This window comes from Corvus kubaryi, unplaced genomic scaffold (assembly GCF_017639235.1).
Source record: "Corvus kubaryi isolate FWS band 111438036 unplaced genomic scaffold, C.kubaryi_AGA036_p1.0 37322, whole genome shotgun sequence".
Taxonomy (NCBI): domain Eukaryota; kingdom Metazoa; phylum Chordata; class Aves; order Passeriformes; family Corvidae; genus Corvus; species Corvus kubaryi.
The window spans coordinates 2321679-2339738 of record NW_024581101.1 but is presented as its reverse complement, the minus strand read 5'-3'; the positions used below and the strand labels follow the sequence as shown (position 1 = coordinate 2339738).

At 50.1% G+C, this 18060-nt stretch overlaps 1 protein-coding gene across 1 annotated transcript in view; it reads right to left on the bottom strand.

Annotated features, from left to right (window-relative positions):
- The window catches only part of EDA (ectodysplasin A), a 30252-nt gene extending 27496 nt beyond the window's left edge, over nt 1-2756 (bottom strand). Inside the window, exon 1 of the mRNA XM_042029369.1 lies at nt 2682-2756. Within this exon, the coding sequence (XP_041885303.1) occupies nt 2682-2756 (75 nt within the window). The remainder of the gene's footprint in view (nt 1-2681) is intronic.
- Nucleotides 2757-18060: the final 15304 nt, after the last annotated feature.

The window sequence follows — 18060 nt, the reverse complement described above, 5'->3', positions numbered from 1 at the left end:
CCTGGATTTTCATTGGAGTTTTACAGAATGCGGTGAAATAGAGGCTGTTCCTCCAGGCCGAACAACCCCAACTCTGCTGCTCTGCTCCAGGTTTCCATCTGATGTCACTTGTCACTGACCACTCCGAAAAACACTAAATTTTGGCTAAAAGTTATCTGTCCATTAAACTTTGTGTTTCTAGTCAGAAAGAGAAATGACAGTGAGGGTGAGTGATTAAAACACACCTTTTACTTAGGAAATAAACCCATACAAGCAGCTTGTGACACTAACTGTGACCACAGCAGCTGCTGCTTTGGGACAACTCCCATGAAACGGTGTTTTCCGGGAGCAGTGACACACCAGCACTCCACACTCAACCTGGGAATGGACACAACCGGTGTGAGCAGAGAGAGGGGCCTATCCCTAGGGAACACCTTCCAGAGTGCTTTGAATTATGCAAATAATGGCACTGACCCTCCAGTGACTGGCAGGAGGGGTCAGGGGTCTGGCTCGGGATGGAGGGAATGCTCAGATCCCTGGCAAGGTCAGGGGCAGGGAAAGGGTGAGCAAGCCTCTTGCAGCCATCCAAGCTCCCGAAGGCCAAGTCCCTCTCTGGGACTCAAGGGCTCTGTTGTTCCAGGGCTGCAGCTGCCCGAGGTCGGGGGATGCTCGGCCGCCGGCTCGGCCATGAAGGGCCCGTCTGTGTCCGGCTGGGAATCGTGGCCGGCACCGCTCGGATGCTTTTTCCATTCAGCCCCTACGAGATATCAGTAATACATTGGGAAGAAATTCCTCCCTGTGAGGCCCTGGTACAGGTTGCCCAGAGAAGCTGTGGCTGCCCCTGGATCCCTGGAAGTGTCCAAATAGCCAGGTTGGATGGGGCTTGGAGCAAGCTGGGACAGTGGAAGGTGTCCCTGCTCGTGGCAGGGGGTGGGATGGGATGAGCTTTACACTCCCTTCCCACCCAAACCTCTGCATCACCCCTGGGCTCATGGGGCACCCTGGCTCTGGCACCTTCTGGGGAATTCTAAAAGGAATTCTTACCTAGTCCATGATTTCACCAAAACTCCTCATCCTCAAAGTCACAGAGAACTGATTCTCTCAGCCTCTGCACTTGTAGAGCTGGAGAATTTTTGAGGAGTCCAGCACACGCAGCTTCTTTTTTGGGAACAGGTATTTTCCCTGCACAGTCTGAACAATCCCCATTTCCCTCCTCCTCCAACCTAAAGCCCTCAAATCACCTTTAATTTTAGAAAACAACATGGGTTTAATCAAGAGAATCACTATAGGATGCAAAACGGTCAAAAAGCCAACACGGGAAAAATCCCAGGGGAAGCCATTCCTCAAAATAACCTGGGAAACAATAGCGCAGGCACCGCTCGCCAGAGGGAATCGGATCTGCCTTGGTTTCTCTGGGCAAAATAAAGCAAAACAAAGGCACACAGAGCCGGTTTTCCCTGCAGAACCTGCCTGGGAACACTGGACAAAGCTTCTGGAGGATGGATACCAAGGGAGCACAGTGGGAACTCCCAAAATAACGGGGCCTGTGGTCACTCAAACTCATTTGCAGGATGGACATTCCACACTCTACGCAAGTAAGGATAAAGAAAGAAAGGCATTATCATTTTTCATAAAATAAAATATTATTTGTCCTGTCATTCCAGGCCCTTGTCAAAAGTCTCTTGAAGAGCCACTGGACACCAAGGGAATGTATTTCCAATGGTCAAACAGCTTGAAGTGGAAAAATACAACCCAGCTTACACAATGTTGCACAAAAGGTGGATTTTGTCCTTAGGCAAAGTTGGTAGGAGGAACAAGAGTCTCCCTCCTGCAAAACTGGGAAAAACACTCAAACCTTCAGGTGCACGAAGCCTTTTGGGTGAAATGTGAGAAAAACCCCAAAGATTTTCTGCCTCCAACAGCTCCCAATTCCTCCTGACAAAGCAAGTCCAGCCAAAGATCTCATCCAGAAACCCACAGCTCAATGTCTTAAAGCACCTGAGAAAACAAGCATGAATTCACCCACTTGCACAAGTGTTGAACAGGATTTTTAAAGTCAAATTCCCTCTTCCTTTGCAGTTTGGGAGATCATCAGTGTGAGGAGCCTAAGAACCAGCCCAGGCTCTGCTGCAGCATTCTCTGCAAGCAATATTGTTGTTTTTCTGGTGCTCTCAAGTTCAGCCTGTGGTTCAGAGGAGCAGCTACTTGAATATCCAGCCCCATTGTCCTCCAGAACTTCGTCTCTGGTCACACGTGGTGCAAAAAGAAATGATCAAGTAGATAATTAATATTCCACCAGCCCAGAAAGAAGCTCGGGGAGTAGCTTCTCTTTATTGAAAAGAAACCTCATTCAACATATTTTAAGAATTGTTTTTGTCATCGTTTCTTGCTCCTCATAAAAATGCAAGGAGCAAACGAGGGAACAATTCCCATTTCAACGTGACAGAACTTTGACACCGTGTCTTGTCTGCAGGACAAGCCACAGCCCTGCCTGCAAAACTCACAGAATGTGATCAATACCATGACGGGGAGCACCAGAGGTAGAGCAGAGATGGGATAACCTGCACTACCCACCTTCCTCCCCAAACCTGGTATTCCCAGCTGGCTGTGGGAATCCTTTCCAGGGCTCTGGAGCGGGTTCCTCACCATAACAAGCCCCTTCCATCAGCTTTTTCTGTGTGAAGCTCCAGTTTGGTCCTCACCTTCAAGGTGCCCAGAACTCCTCTGGTCCCTGTTGCTTCATCCCTCTCATCCTTCCCTCCCAACTCCAGCCACATTCCTGCTCTTCCAGCTGTTCCTCCTGAAGCCCAAGATCCCAGAGGCATAATCCTTCACTCTGGAGTTGATAAGAAATCCCAACTCCCCCTCATTCCAATCTGCACCCAAGGATCCTCACCAAGGTTTTCAGACCCAACAGGGACCTTCAGAAGCATTTGCCACCCAAAGCTGTTCTATAATCCAGAAACACCAGTGATGCTAAGGAGCTTATCCAGGTGGGAAGTTTGGCTGGGAGGAGGGATTGAGCTCTGGTCCAGGCAGGAGCTATAACAGCAGAGCCACCTCCATCCCAACACTCATGAGGAGCTTCATAAAAATGACAACCAAGGACTCGAGGGAGTATTCGACCACTAGAAAACAGAAATGACCTTGGTCTTGGAGGTGGACCATGGAATGCCATGGATTGGGGGCACAGCACCTGCCAGCAGGCAGGAACTCCCATCTCAGCACATCTACACCCTGAACATGCCACCAGTGCTTTTGGGAACAGGATCTGAGACGCTGCCAATCTGCCGAGCATCCCTGTCCCCAGGTCGAAAGCGTCTCCCAAGGACTGTGCAATCCCACTTTGGAGAAGGCCAGGGAATGACACTAGGGGTCTTCCAAGCACTGCAGTAACAGACTACCATTGGAGACCAGTGAAAGAGGAGGGAGCAGGTTTTCCCAAGATTTTACTGGTGTTTTACCTTCATGACCCAGAACAGCCACTGTGTTTTGCAGCACAGAACCCTAAATCCAACTGCCAGTTCTCAGTCCAAGCCAAAGTGATGGACATAGGGAATTAACGGCCATCTGAACAATTAACACACCTTATAAACTTCCCTTCAGAATCAGACCCTTCCCAAAACCTTCCCTTTCCCTTCCTCCTTTCCACGTGGAACAGATCTTTAAGCAGACCTGTGACAGCAGTGATCACATCCCACAACTCCAAGTCTGAACAGGAATTTCCTCCTTTCCTCTAATCCAAACCTTTCCCAGCTCAAACTCAGCTTAGTTCAATAAGCAACATCCCAGACATTTACATTTCCACCACTGATCCAACTGAACATACCACTTGACTTTTACTTTCAATCAGCTCAGGGAACCTGGAGCAAATGCAGGTACACCTGGAAGGTAAGAACATGGCAGAGGTAGCAGGGGGGTGGTTTGCTTCTCATGGGAGAAGGAAGGTTCTAGCATTCCTTCAGCACAGAGAGAATAACCTATGGAACCCTTAGAAACACTTTCTGTCCTAAACCTCCATAGAAGATTTGCTTGAGCACAAAATGGAACCAGGTCCACAGTCTAAAACCCTGGATTCCACACACCCCACAACCTTCCCTGACTGAAGGAGCACCGCAATCACCAAATTTGACCCCAAACCAGCGCCACCTCAAGCCTGGAAGAGCACAATTTGTTTAACAAGGCTGTTTGTCTGTGCACTTGGCTAAGACACCTTTCCCTGGAGCTGCCTTGGGCTGCAGGGGAGCTGGTGGCTCCCACAAGGGCTTTGATGGGGGGACAATGCCACGGAGGTGGACACGGCTCCAGCTGAGCGACGGCTGAGGCTTCCCCTTCCTTACACCTGCTGGCACTGAAGGGAAAGCTCAAACACAACCCAGATGTGAGGAGAACAAGGTCAAAGAGGAGTTTAACACCGCACATGAAGACACCTGCAGTGAATTTTTTACTGGTAGCAGGAGTAAGAGATTCCTGCTGCGGGCTCTGGGTCCGGCACGGCAGAGCCGTGGGAAGTTCCTCGCTGGGAACAGGCTGGTTAAACGCAGAGAAGGATCAATGTCAGCAAGGTAAGGAACTTAAATCAGTTCCTTTTGCCTCCCAAGGAAATCAAATTTAGCTGTGAAGCAGCGCCAGGCAGGGATCTGCTGTCTATTAGCAGGAATTCTCAGTTTTTCACATTTTAATTAGCTTTTGTAGCCCTTTTCAGGCCCATTTTCAACCAGCTGGGCCACACCCCCCTCCAGATGGAGGTCATGGGCTCTTCTCCTGCATTCCAACAGCAATTCCTTCCTTATATGAGCAGTTATACTCCCAAAATATTCATGCATTTTATAAGACATGGCATACACTTGGGTTGGGGGAACCCAACCCTCAGCAATTCCGTATCAGCCATAGTTCCTCCTTCTCCTTTCTCTTTCTCCAGCTGCACCTTTGCTCTTGCTCCTCATGACCTGGAGCTTCTCCAGCACACCCAGGAGAACATGAGGTCAACAGCACAATCCTCCTCAAAGCCAGAATCCCTCTTAAAAATATTCCCCAAGTCAGGAGCTGCTCCAGCAAAGAGATTCAGGACTCTGCTGCTTCTCTTGGCACACCTCTGTTCCCTGCAAAATGAAGTCCTGGACTCTTTCCAGCCGAAAACCACCCTGGGGGCTCCTCCTTAGGCGAAAAACTCCTTTTGGCAGGTTTGAAAACATCTTTAGGAATACCTGGAAGGTCCTGATAGCCATAGCAGGAACAATTACCTCAACTGCTTCCACAACCAACGTAACACGGACCGTAACGGGCACAGGGACCACTCCCAGAGGATGCTTTGGGTCATCTCCACTGAAGGTGCTTCTCTTCCACTCAGCTCCTTCAACTCCCACCAATTCCAATCGTTTCTCATGAGACAGGACACTGAAAACCCAACATCTGGGATGAGCAGCTGATTCAATGAACAGTCCCCTCTTTGAACCCATCTCCAAAGCAGACAAACACTCCAGGTGACCAAGCCACCTCTTCCTGCAGGAGGTGACCAACCACATCCTGCTCTAGAACCTTCAACTGGGAATGTGGCTGCAGGACCCAAAGTTATGCCATTTTCCAGTTCTCTGGTATTTTTCCTTTTATCTCCATTCTACACAACCCCATTGCCTGGGGCGGGGCCAGCTGCAGCAAAGAATTGGTTTGGATGCACTCATGGAGATGGATCCATACGGGAGAAAGTTACAGGAGAACGTCTGCCAGACACTGGAACTGATGAACGTCATTCTGCCCCTGCTCTCAGACAGCCCCTCCCGTCTTTTTGTGGGGGGAATCTTCAAAAATCTTCATAAGTTTTAAATCTTTTTGCTGTTCAGATAATCAAGCTATTTAAGGAGTTATCCAAGGCCAGGTTGGACAGGGCTTGGAGCATCCTGGTCTTGTGAAAGGTGTGCCTGCCGTGGAAAGGGGGTGGAATGAGATGAGCTGTGAGGTCCCTTCCAGGCCAAACCATCCCGGGATTCAATAAATAATTCTATGATAAAGTTTTAAAAACATTTTTCCTTGCTCCATAACAAACTCAACACTTCCTGTCCGAGCGCATTTATTCCCCCTTTTAGCACAAGGGCTTTAAAATCTTCTTTTCTCAAGCTGGATGTTAAATTTGGCCTTCAGCGGGGATTAATTTTTATGACATTTTATTGGAAGAAGAAAAATGGAAGGGAAGGAAACAGGAGGAGGGAATCAAGTAGTCCAGAATTAAAATGAAAACAAGTCTGCTGAAATTGTAACACCCATGAAATAATGCATCCATGAAATAATGTGGATAAACAGTCCACTGCAGCAACTGGGAAATAATCCAGTTATTACCCAGCTATCCACTTTGAGGGTGAAGCTTTTCATGGCGATTCCCACACCTGCGGGGATGCATGGAACTGTGGTGGGAGACAGGGACTGCCTGGTTAATTCTATACAATAATCTGCTCAAATAAATTATGCTCTGTTGCCTAATTAATCAGATCCCCTGCAATTAACGTCAAGGAGCCAATGACCTCATGCAGACAGGATTAAGAGCTCTGCAAGGCTCCGTTCCGGGCACAGCCACGGCAACAAGTCCCCGCAAGGCAGGGCTGGGTGCGGTGCCAGAGATGCTCCTTCATGCGGGAATTGCAAAACTCCGGATCCTACAGGGACTCCTCGGAAGCAAACGGGACACAGCATGGGAATGGGGGGAAGAGGGAATGTCCCCTCGAGCTCTGGATCCAGGGAGCACCAAGGGACTTCTCAGCACGTGGCACCGCAGAAGCTGCCTCCAGATAAACACCCTGCTTCCCAAAAACTGGATTATAGAAACATGGAATGGTTTGGGCTGAAAGGGACCTTCAAGACCATTTGGCCCAGCCCTCTGCCATGGGCAGGGACACCTCCCACTAGTCCAGGCTGTTCCAAGCCTCATCCAAGCAGGCCTTGAATATTTCCAGGGTTGGGGTATCCACCTCCTCTCCAGGCACCCTGTGTCAGTGGTGCTACAAACCACCCTCATTGAAAAAAAACCCTCAAATTCTGCTGCTGTTTAGTCCCCTCCTGGCCTGGCTTCCCCTGCCTGTGTGAGCTCAGCAGCAGGAATTGAGGACACCTGGAGCAGCTCCCACAGCCGTAGCACCCACGCAAACCACCGGCACAAGGAGAAAACAACACCCCAGCACTTCTGGGATGGATCCTTCCAGAAGCAAACCTGTGGCAGCCTGACCCACCTGCCAGCTGTGCCATCTCCTCGCCCTTGGAATGTGCTCTGGGATATGTGGGCAGCTGAAGGACTCAGAGAAGGCACATGGGATCCCTGATGGCTCCGTGGAGCACGCCCAGAGTGGTGCCATGGGATCGACTGTGAGCAGCAGGCTGGCTCTGCCCCACCATTCCCTGTGCACTGGAACAGCACAACCCTGAGCTATGAGGGATGAGCTGGATCAGAATCGTCAGGATGTGCTGTAGAAACTCCGGGAAAGGCGCTGGGAGGAGTTCAGGAATGTGAGCTTTCCACAAGCCGCTATCTCACAGCCGGTCCCAGCACCGTGCGCATCCCCGGCCGCCCCAGGCCCAGCTTTGGGGCTGCCAAACCCAGCTCCACTTGCTGCTGCAAGCACCAGACGGTTCCTAATCAGAACAACATTCCCCACTCCCTCTCCACATGGCAACAGCTCCGTTTTCCATCCAAACAACCCATCCCCAAGCCCCCACGGCCTGGCCAGCGAGTGCGAGCAGCTGGCACAGCACGAGCAAGTGGCTCTTGAAGCTGAGCACAGGAATTCCATTATCTTCCCAGCAAACAAACCTCAACCAGGGCATTCCTGGGTCTCTGGCTGCAGGTGGGAGCCACGGCAGCCCCAGAGCAGAGGCAGAGGTGTGAGTTTGTGCAAGCCAAGCCTTTCTGAGCTGGGCTTTGAAGTGCAGAGCCCGACGCACGTCTTCAAACAGCGCCCGAGGCTGCACAGCAGCATCGGCTCAGCGGCTCCCGCCATGCGCCGCAGCCCGTCCAGATGTTTCCAGCCAGGCAGCCAGGCCAGCTGCTGCACAGCTGCCTCGTGTCAGGCTGGGGCAGCTCTTGGGAGGGAGCAGCGCTGGGGAAGCGCTCGCTCAACATCCCCTATGACATGTTCTGACTTTGCGAGGCTGAAAGCAAAAGGTTTTGTGCTGTCTGAGTTGTTTGTTGAGAGGAGTTTAAGTAAGGAAAGCAGTAAAGGATTTAATATTTCAGCTCCTGGATGCCTCTGCAACAGCTGCTTCTCCATTGTATGGACAAACTGAGGCAGTGGGAGGTTAAAAAATAGAAGGTTTAAAAAACTGGAAGGTTTAAAAAAAAAAAGGAGCCAGAAAAAAAATTTCATGGACAGGTCCATACCCAGCAGCTAAAATGAGGCTCAACTGGCTTGGACTATTTGGAGCTGGCCAGCAGCTTTTGACCCAGGAAAAGAGACAATTCCAGCAGCACAGGACAGGGAATTCAAGACCACAGGATCCCAAACTGGTTTGGGTTGGAGGGAGGCTTAAATGTTCTACCCCTTGCCAAGGGGATATCAGATCAGGTTGCTCCACGCCCCATCCAACCTGGCCTTGGACACTTCCAGGGATGGGACAGCCACAGCTCCTCTGGGAAACCTATGCCAGGGCCTCCGCACCCTCACAGCCAGAAATTCCTTCCCAATATCCCATCTAACCCTGCCCTCTGACAGTGGGAAGACATTCCTCCTCCTGGCGCTCCAGGCCCCTCTCAAAGTCCCTCTCCAGTGTCCCACAGAACACCAACAACACACCTTGGGGTGACACATGAGCTTGGGGTCTCCAGGGCACTCCACACACTCACCAGTAACAGGAAATGCTGCTGTGGTGAAGGAAAATTAGGAAAACAACCCCCTCCTGCAGCCAGGGACTATTTTCCTACTTCTCTGTGCGAGATGAGCAGTGACATTGCTCGAGGCTCAGCACAAGAAAAAAAAATAAAATACTGTTTACAGACAGAATTTTGCAACTTCTCCAAATGTCATCCTGGGTCATATTTTGCCTGTGATGGGGACACAAAACCTGAGGGAAACTCCAAAGGCTGTGGAGCCCTGGGGTGCTCCCCGCGGCTCCCGCCTGGACACGGACATGGAGAGGCAGCACCACGTGCTGGAGAAGGACCCACAAACCTTCTGAAGGCTTGAAACTGAAGAGGGATGGAAAATGTTTAACTTTTGCCAGGAAAAAGTATCAAATATATCCTCCTAGGATTTTTCAGACAGCTTGGTTTGGGTTTGTTTGTTGGATTATTTTGGGGTTTTTTTCTTAAGTTAAAACTGGTTTCCTAAATCATCCCGGACAGGCAAACAACCAGGGACATCACACAAGTCAATACCCAAACAAAGATAAGTCCACTGGTCAGCTTTTGCTACAAATTGAGTGGATTAAACCCTTTATTTTTCAATAATGACCAGCCATGCTGCTTGCAGAGCCCAGGAATGTCAAGGGCAGGATTTGCCTAAAATCCCATTCCCGAAGAGCAACAACACCAGGGACCAGCTGGAACCACCACTGTGGGATTCCCCTGGGGTGATCAGGTCATGATATTTTATTCCCTGACCCCTGGGATCAGCCAAGCTGGGAAAGGCTCCCACAAAACAGCTCCAAACGAGAGGGATATTTTACCATAACCTTAAATAAACAAAAGCAGAGGAGAGAGAGGAGATGCTGCCGGGAACTACAAAGGGGAACTGTAAACACAACAGCAGATAAAGCAGATGGATGTTTGAAACAACCATTTGCACTGGAGAAAACACATGGGATCCGTCCCCAAGCCCGCAGGGAATGAATTTACTGCAGCTAGAAACCACGTGCTGCAGTCAAATTTCCATTTATAACCATTACCTGCTAAGCCTGAAAAACCCACAAATAAAATCCAGGGCAGAAGAAATTTGTAACGTTACAACAGGAAAAACCAAATGACTGAGGATCCCATGTGGAGAGAAGGATACCGGGAATGCTGCTGCAGAGAGCTCGGGGTGCCCAAGGGCAGAAATGCATCTGGTGGTTTTAATTCCCAGAGAGCTCGGACATCCAGCACCCAAAGGAGAGGGAAGTGCTTGGTCTGGATCCCATCAACCTCAATTCTGACTCTCTTTTTGTTTCTCCTGCAGAGAAAACAATTTGATTTTTACAATTAGCCTGGAGAGGTGCAGGGTGGAGGTGGGAAGTGAGTGAGCAGAGCAGGAACCAGCCTCTTGTGAGAGATCTTCTGGAAGTAGCAAAGCACAGAAACTACCAATAAAACAGCCTTATAAAATGGATTATTTGGGAATGACACCACCATTTAACGATGGTACTTTGGTAGCAGCTCCCATTCCCCCAGCAGCACCTTCACCTACAGCTTGTGGCTGAATTTTTACATTTAATTAATTAAAGAGTGGCCAGGGAGGCAGGAGGAGAATGTATTGCTTTGGCCCAGAGTCAAATAACAGATGCACACACTGGACTAATAGAGACACACTCGGCACTACTGGAATATGCCAGACTCCCAAAAAAGCCCATTCCCCACTTCTCTTTGCTCTGCCTACACATGGCAGCTCCTCACACGGGGCTGGGATTAAAGGGGGAACATTTCACCAATGCTGGGAAGGGATCCTGAGGTGCATGCGTGATCCTAGAGAAATTCAGGGAATTAATGAGCAGCCTCCCCTCATTCCCAGATGCTCCCATATATCACCAGGCACGGACAGCACAAAGTCAGACAACTTTATGCAGCAAGGTCACCTTTCAAAAGGAGAAGCCACCCAAGGCCTCTTTCAACTTTTAGAGTCGAAGAAAAAAAGAGAAAAGGAGAAAGAACATCTAAAAGGGATGAAACCCCAGGAGCACAAGCTGTAACCCCCCCAAATTCACCTCACTGCTGAAAGACAACTCCCCGTGGCCTGAGCGTGCAGAGCTCCCTGCACCTCCTGAACCTGCTTCCTTGTGGGATGCCAAAAGAACTGTCAGTTTTGCATTCCCAGAGGAGAGGAGGGATTTCTGAACCAGCTGTCTGTGTGCAGACACGGCTCCAGCAGCAAGTCCCAACACCTTCCCCTCCGGCCCTGCTTTCTGGCCTCACCCACAGCCGTCAGGGGCTCTTTGTCAGGCCCCGAGTGTTGACAAATGCTGTTCTGCACAACTCCCCACAACGGGAAGCAACAAAAGGCTGGGCTGTGTTCCTGTGGATTAGCTGCTCTCATCCCTCTAGCCAGGAGCTGTGCCTGTTCTGTGTATTCATGAGGATAATTCCTTAGCCAGGCATTAGGCAGAAAACCGAGGGAAAGGTGGCAACAGCCACAACAAACAGCGGCTGCTCATCACTACCCTGCGCTCCAGCAGAGGCACGAGGAGACCAAAAGTGGTCTTCGTTTCAAGTACAGCCTCAAGCTGTGCCAGAGGAGGTGCAGGTTGGACATCAGGAGGATTTCTGCACGGAAAGGGCGGTCAGGCCTTGGCAGGGGCTGCCCAGGGAGGTTTGGAGTGCCCATCCCTGGAGGTGTCCAAGGAAGGTCCAGACGTGGCACTCAGAGCTCTGGGCTGGGTGACAAGGTAGTTACAGGTTGGACTGGATGATCTGGGAGAGCTTTTCCAACCTCAGTGATTCTGTGAAATGAAAAAGCAGCACTTACTGCAAGCAGAACACTCCAGGCAGGGAATGTGTAAGCAGGCAGCAGTGGAAGCTGCTCCTCCAACTTTTTCCTTGTTTAGCACCTCCAGCATCTCTCCTGAACCCTCAGCTGTGCTGCAGCTAAACCACCCATGTTCCAGCATCTCCTCTTGACACCAATGCCAGCTCCTATCTTTTAGCAGCAGTTATTCACTGACAAGCAGATTTTGAGACACTTCTCACATGGTAGTGGAGTCTTTCCACCCACAATCAGGGCAGTCAGCTCTTCCCATCACAACCAGACCAGGAAAACTCTGACCCAGGGAAAAGGAAAATGTACTGGTACAACCTGGGTCACAAACTCTCAAAGTCCAGAGCACAAGATCAGAGTTCCCAGAGTGGTTTGGGTTGGAAGGGACCTTAAAGTTCATCAAGTCCCACCCCCTGCCATGGGCAGGGACACCTTCCACTATCCCAGGTTGCTCCAAGCCCTCTCCAACCTGGCCTTGGACACTGCCAGGATGCGGCAGCCACAGCTTCTGTGGCTCTGTGTCCACGGAGATGTCCATGGCCATGGCACCTCCCCTGCAGAGGCAGCTCCCAGCTCATGGGCTAAGGATGGACAGTGCCCCTACCCCAAAACCCCAATATCTATATACAATATATACATAGAAATGTAAATAGAAATGTAAATAGAAACAGCAGCCTCTTTACCAACACTTCCCAAAAACTGGTACAAAACCAGTATAAAACCAATTCCCCCCCAGAGCAAGGCTCCGCTTTCCCATCAGCAACACACACACAACCCCCCAACACAAACATAACCAGATCTGAGGCCATCACTCAAGCCTGGCTGATGAATAATGTTGGAAATAATCCCTTTAATAGCAGCTCTGCTCCCCATTTCCCTCCTGTCCCTGCCCAGACACGCTCCCAGGCTGAGCTGCTCTCCCGGGCTCTGATGTGCAGACACAGAATCCCGCACTCACAGGACGGTTTGGGGTGAAAAGGACCCATTTGGGGTCACCTTTGTCATGGGGCACATCACCTGACCAGGGATAGCAAGCCAAAAGTTCAGTCTCCATTGCCTAAACCAAAAAAATCTCACTCCAACCCCCCCCAAAACTCTGATAACATCGTTCCCAATGTGTCATTTCCAAAGAAAAAGAGAAGCCAGGAACTGACAGCAAATACAGGGAGAATCTGTTCTTAAAAAACACTGCTAGAAAAAACAAATTTCAAATTCAAGTCCTGTGCCTCCAACATGTAACAGCAGCTTATCATGTTACCAAAACCCTCTAATTTGAAGTGAAAAAGCCCTCAATCACATAATTATCAAACTGCAGGCATTAAATTCCGTGTCTTCCCTAATTTCACAACTTCCCTTTTGTTAATCACTGATTAACACCGCAAACCCCAGCAGAGGGCCCTACCTTGCCCTTTACACTAGAAAGCAACCGAGAAGAGAGGGGAAAAAGCTTTATTCCTGCTTCAAAATCTCCAGTTTGGCCATGACAAATCCCTCCCAAACCAGCAAAGTTGTGCTGTTAGCAGGTGCTGGCACAGCAAGATGCTTCTTCTTCCCAGTTTATCCCAAAGTCAAACAACTCGTGCTAAATTAATTCTTATTTTCTGTACAGCCAATGCTCAGCACCTGCAGCACCTGGTGGGTGAAGGGCTGGATTTCTCCTGGCAAACCAACCCAAGTAATCAAATAGGGAATAAAAATAATCCTAAACAAGACACAAACCTCATGGATCCTTGAGCTTTTAGAGGTTTAGTCGAGAAAGAGTGAGAAGCAACCAGTGGAGCAATAGGAGGTGGAGGTAAAGACAGAAATGCTCTAGAAGAGAGAATAAACCAACATGGAGAACACTCTGGTGCAGTGACAGGAATTAATTAATTAATTTAAAAATTGAGTTTGTGCATGACCTGCCCAAGAAAATGTGACTTCCAGCACTCTTCCTCGAGGTGTTGGTGCACGCCAGCTTTATTTCCTTTAAAAAGTTGCTTTTAGTTCACTTATCTCAGTTTTTCCATGTCCTCTACACAGGCAGGTCCTCGGTGGTGGTTTTCACCCTGATCCAAGAGGGATTTCAGGAGGAAATCCAGGAGGAAAAGCCACTTTAAGTTTATCGAACTGCCCAGGGGCTGGCAAAGACCTGAAGCTTTCAATCTGTTCCATCACCACCCCAATTTTCATCCTACAAACCTTTGGGACAGAGCTTTTTTGACCTTTCTAAGCTTCAAAACCCAACCTGTTGGGGAATATCCTCTACAGCAACGCCTCACTGAGGAAATTTTGGACAAATCCCTTGGCATGCAGAGCATGAACCTGTGGATGACCCTCCAAACCCCAACTCCGCACCTCAAAGATCCAGGGAGAGACACAGATGTGTTAAACTCTCACAGTTTATTTTCTGACCAGAATTCCTGCTGGATCAGCTCTCAAGAACCCACAGGGTGCAAATCCCGGCAGCCCCGACGCCAGGGAACACGTGCTCCCCCCCACTGATGTCTCCAGCAGCTCCATCCCAGCTCCTGCACCACCCCAAGCCTCGGTCCCAGATGCTACAAATTAGTTCTGACTATACAAATCCCAGCCATAACACCAAACCCCAAATCCCAAACAATAGAAGGGAATCTAAACCTCACCCAGAGACCATTTGCTCACAATATAATTTTTTATAATGTTTGCTGCATAAATCAGAGCAGAAATGGCCTGGGCTTGATGACTTCATTTGGGGGTGGACACGGTGATGCCTCTTTTAGTGCCATAAAAGACTTTTCCAGAGCCACCTTGTGTGCTCTGCACCAAGAGGGGATGTACTGCCACCGAAGCCCCTGGAAAATGCCTCCAGCCCCTCAGGAACGGCCGGGACAGAACACAATTCCCAACCCCTTCACCCACAGGTCAGCCTCAGCTTGACTGTCCAAACGATCATAGAATAATCCTGGAATGGGTTGAGTTGGAAAGGACCTTAAAGCTCATCTCGTTCACACCTCCCACTATCCCAGGTTGCTCCAAAACCTTGTCCAGCCTGCCCTTGAACACTTCCAGGGAACACTCCCATCAATCTGCCTCAATCCCAGCCCCACAGTGCCTCCAAAACAGTTGCCAGAGCATGGAAAAATGGAACAGATGGACAGCGAAGCCACCAGCGCTCCTGCACGTGTGCTGCTGGCATCGGCTGACGCAGGATTTCGGGACACCTCTCCCACCCAAAACAGTTGAGTTTCCCTTCAGCAGCCTGGTCCAAGTGAAATCCCCGCTTTCCCCCGAGCTGCTCCGGCAGTTTGGGATGCCTTTTTTTCATTAAATCCCTCCTTCCAAGCTGAGAGCTTTTCCTAAATTTAATTTGAGTGAATCACTTTCTTGCCAAAGGAAAAAAACAAATCAAAGGTTTATTCTGATGCTATTGAATTCAATGCCCGCAAATTTAATTTCTATCTGTACTTTTGTTTAAACATTTTATGGTGTTAATTACAACAAACCATGCAAATTAGGCTGCCAGTGGAATAAAAGGCCTGTTCTAACAGATAATAAATAGCTCTCAACCATAAGCTCATTAAGATGCTGTTCAAGTGCGTGCTCCGACTCCCAGGTTGAGATCAAAATCTGCATCCTAAAAACAGGAGGATCTTTGGGGCAGCACAAGCTGCTGGCACGGAATGTTGCATTCTTTCCAAAGGAAGATCCTGGAGCAAGAGGATGGTCTGAAACTCAAACCCTCTGGGTCTGGTTTGGGGCTCCAGCAGAGCTATTTCAGACAGGTACCATGAATCCTACACACTATTCCTGATTATCCATGAGCATCTAAACACCACGCTTGGTGCAAATAAATTATTTTTTTTGATTGAATCGTGGACATCCTCCAAGCCCTGCTGCCCTGATCCCCCCCCCTTAAATCCATAGGGAAAACCAGCCAAAGTGTCAGACACATTCCTTGCAGTCCCTGCAGGAGAAGCTCAGCACCTTTCTGGTCTTTCACAAGGTCCCACTTTGACCACCCCAAAGGGGGTTGGAGCCCAACATGGAGCAAGGAGATGCAGGAGGGATGGAAAGACCCGAAATGGTTCTGCCTTTACAAAACCTGGGAGAGATTCCATGGACACGGAGTGAAGTTTTCCCTGCCGGCTGCAGGTCAGCCTCAGGATACGCAGGATTTTGAGGACATCTGGTTGATCCTCCCCTTGTGATCCAAGAGCCTGGGAGAGAGGAAGGTTTCCTGCCAACGCACTTGTGGGCCTGATACGCTGCTGACACGGAGCCAGACAGGACTTATCACTTCCAAGCAGGAGCAGGTGATGTGCTGACAGGAATCCCAGCAGCCAAGGCAGCCAAGGCTTCACGGGACCCTGGTCTATCCCGGGGCAAAAAGCTCAGCAGCCATGGCACATGGACAGCAGCAGATCCCACAGGGATGTGGGAATATCCTCCCACCCAGGGGCAGTCCAAGGGGCAGCTCCAAGCCCTCACCCTGCAGAGGGATGGCTGCAGCCACAACCTGGGAGGGATGGGGAGGTCTGGAAAGGCATGGAAATATGGGCAGTGAGCACGAGGAGAAGCTTTTCCTCACAGGGAGTGAGACAGGAATGTGAACACCTCAATCTGTGCTCTGGACCTCACCACCCTGAACTGGGATCCATCTCCAAACTGGCCAAGCACCAAGATCCTGCCAGTGCTCCTTTCCCTCCTGCCTTCTGGAAGGACGCCAGTCCTAATGCCAGATGGAACTGTCCTCCTGATCCTCATGAGACGCAGCCTCAGCCTGAGGAACGTCCCTTTACTCTGGGCTCATCCAGGGAGGAGGATGTGGAACGTCTCCATACTGACAGCTCCCAACATTACAGTCCCCATCCCACTTTCTGCTGGAGGCTGGGTGTGTCTGGAGCTCAGCTCAGCAAGGACAAACAGCTTTGATGCTCAGAGTTTGCTCCTACAGGGAATTATCCCCCCTCACTACCTGGGAAATGAAGTCGTTAAAAACACCAATCATTAATCCAACAAGTTTATCCTTAACACCACCCCTGGCTGTTCTATGGATTCAAACCATGTCCTACCTAAGGAAAAAGATGGATTTACCATGGAGAGGAGACCACCACTGACAGCCCCTTCAGGCACCACCTCCCTGCTTTCCTCGGCAGAGAAATCCTGGGCAGAGCACCTCCAACCACAGATGTTCCAACCACACATCTGGCACATCAATGGCTTTCCTCGATCCCTCTGCATGGACAGCGACTCCTTGATCTCCTGATTTAATACGGATTTCAAAACAAAGCACAGGCAGGTGTTTCCCTCCACAGTTGGGCTCTTGGCTCTGTTTGAAAGGCCAGAAGAGCTCAGAGAGCTTTAGGCAGAGCTCTGACTGGAGCTGGTGGCTCAGGGCCGTGCTCAGGAGATCCAGCTGGAAAATGTTGGCTCAGCCAACTCTGCCACTCTGCCCACGAAAGCTCCTCAGTATCAACATCTTCCCATTTATGAATGGGGTGAAACTCTCCCCAACCCAACCATCTCCTGCTGCTCTTCAGGGCTTTCCTGTGTCCAGAGGAGAGAACGGAGCTGGGGAAGGGGCTGGAGCCCCAGGAGCGGCTGAGGGAGCTGGGAAAGGGGCTCAGCCTGGAGCAAAGGAGGCTCAGGGGGGACCTTGTGGCTCTGCACAAGTCCCTGACAGGAGGGGGCAGCCGGGGGGGTCGGGCTCTGCTCCCAGGAAACAGGGACAGGAGGAGAGGGAACGGCCTCAGGCTGTGCCACAGAAAGTTCCATTGGATATTCGGGAAAATTTCTCAGGGAAAGGGCTGTCCAGCCCTGGCACAGGGGTGGAGTCTCCAACCCTGGAGAGGTTTAAAAGCCATGTGGATGTGGCACTTGGGGACATGGGCTAGTGGTGGCCTCAGCAGTGCTGGGGAAGGGTTGGACTCGATTCTAGAGGGCTTCTCCAACCTGAATGATCCTGTGATTGTCTGAAACAGAAAATGAGGCCAAATCCAAGGAAAAAGGGGGCTTTGAAGGTGAGCTGGATGCACAGAGCAGCACTGGGCCCTTCTGGGGCCACTCAAAGGTCTGGAGAAGGTTGGGGCAGATCAGGCCAAGGGTGCATGGAGGGGTGAGATGCCTCCAGCTCCCATTCTGGAAACATAAGCCTCATTTATCCTTCTGGGAAAAGTATGGGCAGCCCGAGAGAGGTCTGGTAGGTTGGAGCTACAAAAGAGAATGGCAAAACACAGCCGAGAAGGAATTTTCCATTCAGCATTAATTAGTTTCCATTAACACCCAATTCCACAGCTCACTTTTAGAAGAAAAGCTCTTTTGTTCCACTTCCAAGGGCTGAAAAGGGCAGTGAAGGGCTGAAAATGCTCCTCCCAGAGAAAGAAGAAATATCAGGGTTCATATTCCTGATATTCCTGGGGTTTGAAGATGTAGGGAAGTCACTTAAACGCAGAGTTTGGTCTCCTCCTGCCAAGTTATT